The sequence below is a fragment of the Centroberyx affinis genome, unplaced genomic scaffold (assembly GCF_046629955.1).
Source record: "Centroberyx affinis isolate AG114_WGS23_722 - 3 ecotype Tasmania unplaced genomic scaffold, CSIRO-AGI_Caff_v1 ptg003070l_1, whole genome shotgun sequence".
NCBI classification, from domain to species: Eukaryota; Metazoa; Chordata; class Actinopteri; order Beryciformes; family Berycidae; genus Centroberyx; species Centroberyx affinis.
This window is the reverse complement of record NW_027281155.1, coordinates 279,684-282,708: the sequence shown is the minus strand read 5'-3', so window position 1 is coordinate 282,708 and position 3,025 is coordinate 279,684. Positions and strand designations below refer to the sequence as shown.

Below are 3,025 nucleotides of genomic sequence, written 5' to 3'. Positions count from 1 at the left end.
CTTATAAAAGAGCACCACCTAGTGGAGGCATGAGTGACAACTCCATTGTTGCTGCAAAACCTCTTGCCTCAATGATTCAATGGCTGCCGCTCCAACCATCCAGGAACATTGATTTGAATGGGAATGACCATTCTATCAGTGTTCTGTGTATTGTTTTTTAAACATTAAATCTAAGACATTACTTTTGAATAAGCCTACTTTAGAACTATTATAGACATGCTGGATGGGTAGAAACAATGGCTAGTCACAAGATCATGTGAAATCCAACCACAACCAGCAAACAAAGAAACCAGCAATATCCTGAATACACATCCTGAAAATCTGTCCTTGTTTTTTGAGGTTGGGGAGGACAATAAAACCTTTATCAGCAATAAGGTACAGTGGGCCATAAAACAAAATTGCACATCCAGACAGCTGAGCTCTAATTTCAGTATAACTATGAGTTTGCAAAACATCTCTACCCATTTCTTATTGCCTCAGTGGCTTATACAACTGGCTGGAGAGTAGAAGAAGACTTTAAGCTTTTCCTATAGCTGAACATCCCAACCTTTTTTGTAACTGAGCATAGCCTACTGTGTAAGTCATAAGTCTACAGGAGAGTGTTATCTCTGAAACAGCAAGATCTTTTGTTCCAGTTTCATCCATTTCTACATCAGGAAGACTTCAGAGTGAGTAGCTCTGTAACAACAGGTTGATTATTTTTTTTTTTTATCTCTCTGACTGTCTTCTCTGGAGCTGGGGTCATTTTCTCTCCTGGGCTTATTACCACAGTCCTGTTCATTGTAACACTCTTGGTTGTTACTGTATCAATAAGATATAGAGGTTCCAACAGCCTTTTAATATTATCTCCAGTGATGCAGTGGAGGCCAACCTTCCTAAACTGAGTTAAAACCTACCTTGTTATTTGTAGAATAGACTTTACCTTCGTTTTTTGGCTGAAATAAATCTTTATCAACTGAATTCATAGCATACATCATAAGTATACGTCATAATATACATCGTAAGTACTATCAAACTGGTGTACTGTAAGTTATATGAAGGTATGGTGTTTTAAGGGAAAAGAGCTGCTTTTCTGAAAATATAATTGATTTTTTTCTTCTTTCTTTTTTTTTTTTTAATTGCTGTTTTGGTGCTTTGTGATGATCAATGACTGGAAGTGATACTGCTATTCCCCAAAATAATGTAATGTTTGTTTTTCTCCAATTTTCAAGGATTGCCATGGAAAATCCAAATGATTATGAACTAAATGAAGAGATTGCAGAAGCGCTGAAGAACAATGATGCAGCCTCAGCTGCTGTAAAGGTCCAGGAGTATTTGGAAAAGCAGGATAATATTCCATTAAATATTGCCATCACAGGAGAGTCAGGCTCTGGTAAATCTACCTTTGTTAATTCCTTCAGAAGCTTAGACAACAAGGATGAGAGAGCTGCTCCTACTGGTTGTGTAGAAACCACCATGGAGGTTACAGCATACCCCCATCCAAACTACCCAAATGTTACTTTATGGGATCTGCCTGGGATTGGCACCACCAATTTTCCTGCTAACAAGTACCTGAAGCATGTTGGATTTGAAAAGTTTGATTTCTTCATCATCATCTCAGCTGATCGCTTCAGAGAAAATGATGTGAAGCTTGCTCAGGAGATTCAGAAGATGGGGAAGAAGTTCTTCTTTGTTCGCTCAAAGATTGACCACAATTTACGTGATGAGGAAAGAAGTCAGAGGGAGTTCAACAAAGAGAAGACTCTTGAATGTATCAGACAAAACTGTGTTCAAGGTTAGCATCATTTCTAATCTGATGAGAGTGTAATTATTGTATTTGCTGGATTTTCACTGCTGAAAACAGACCAATCTGTATGCAACACTAAAGAGAAATTGTTATACGTTGTTTTGCAGAACAGTAAACCACAACTATCTGATTTATAGTTAACTGTTGTACATGTGGTTAGCAAACACTTGTGACATCACAACAGCTATTCAAAGTAAACTTGTTTAATTTTAATGTGATCATCTGAAATTGAACTGATCAAATCACATTCCTTTTGTGACACAGGTCTTCAAAAACTGGGTGTGGAGCCTCCTAAGGTCTTCCTGATCTCCAGTTTTGATCTCCACCTGTATGATTTCCAACTCTTAGAGGAAACCATGGAGCGAGAGCTTCCTGCACACAAGAGGAATGCTCTGCTGTTCGCCATTCCCACCATCAACCTGAAGATTGTCAACAAGAAAAAAGAGGCTTTCCAGGCCGAAATTAAATACCATGCTCTAAAATCTGCACTTGCAGCATCTCCACCAATTCCTGGCCTTTCCATTGCTGCTGATTTACATATTCTGGTTAATGTCAACACACAGTATAAGATTGGGTTTGGTCTAGATAGCAAGTCACTGCAGAAACTTGCTCAGAGCACACATGTGCCTTTGAATGATCTACTAGCTGTCATGACTTCTCCCCTGGCTGCAAATGTAATAAACAAAGAGCTTATTATTAAGGTAATGTCCATGTCTGCAACAGCAGCTGCATTAGTCGCAGCAGAGGAAGGGATGAGATTTGTTCCAATATTTGGTATCCCTCTAGCAATGACAGCTTCCTTTATCTCAACCTACAACATTCTGAGTAATTGCTTGAACATGCTTGCTGAGGATGCACAGAAGGTCCTGATGAAGGCTTTGGGTTTGAGCACCTCAGTGTGATATCATGACATGAACGACATCACGTTTAGCAGCACAGTTAAAACATAGCACAATACTAAGAGCTTGACAATCATTTTTGAGTCGGTGCAGTGTGATTTTTCATTACATTATGTATGCAAATGATTTCTAATCTAGCAGCTCTTTTCAACACTTTGGTCTGTACAATATCATTTCAATATGATAGTGAAATAAATACCTTCTTCTGGTTACAGCAATGACTTTTATTTGATTTCAATAAAATGTACATTAAATTGAACTAAAAAGATGTATTTTGTCACTACATGAAACGTGTTCCCACATCTATTTCTCCATGTCAGAGATGAGTCAGAAAGACTTG

General features: G+C 38.2%; 1 protein-coding gene across 1 annotated transcript; it reads left to right on the top strand.

Annotated features, from left to right (window-relative positions):
• Window positions 1-1,218: 1,218 nt before the first annotated feature.
• LOC139659349 (interferon-inducible GTPase 5-like) lies at window positions 1,219-2,688 on the top strand. The gene is made up of 2 exons (XM_071537585.1): window positions 1,219-1,774; window positions 2,051-2,688. The coding sequence occupies exons 1-2, from the start codon at window positions 1,219-1,221 to the stop codon at window positions 2,686-2,688; spliced, it is 1,194 nt and encodes a 397-aa protein (XP_071393686.1).
• Window positions 2,689-3,025: the final 337 nt, after the last annotated feature.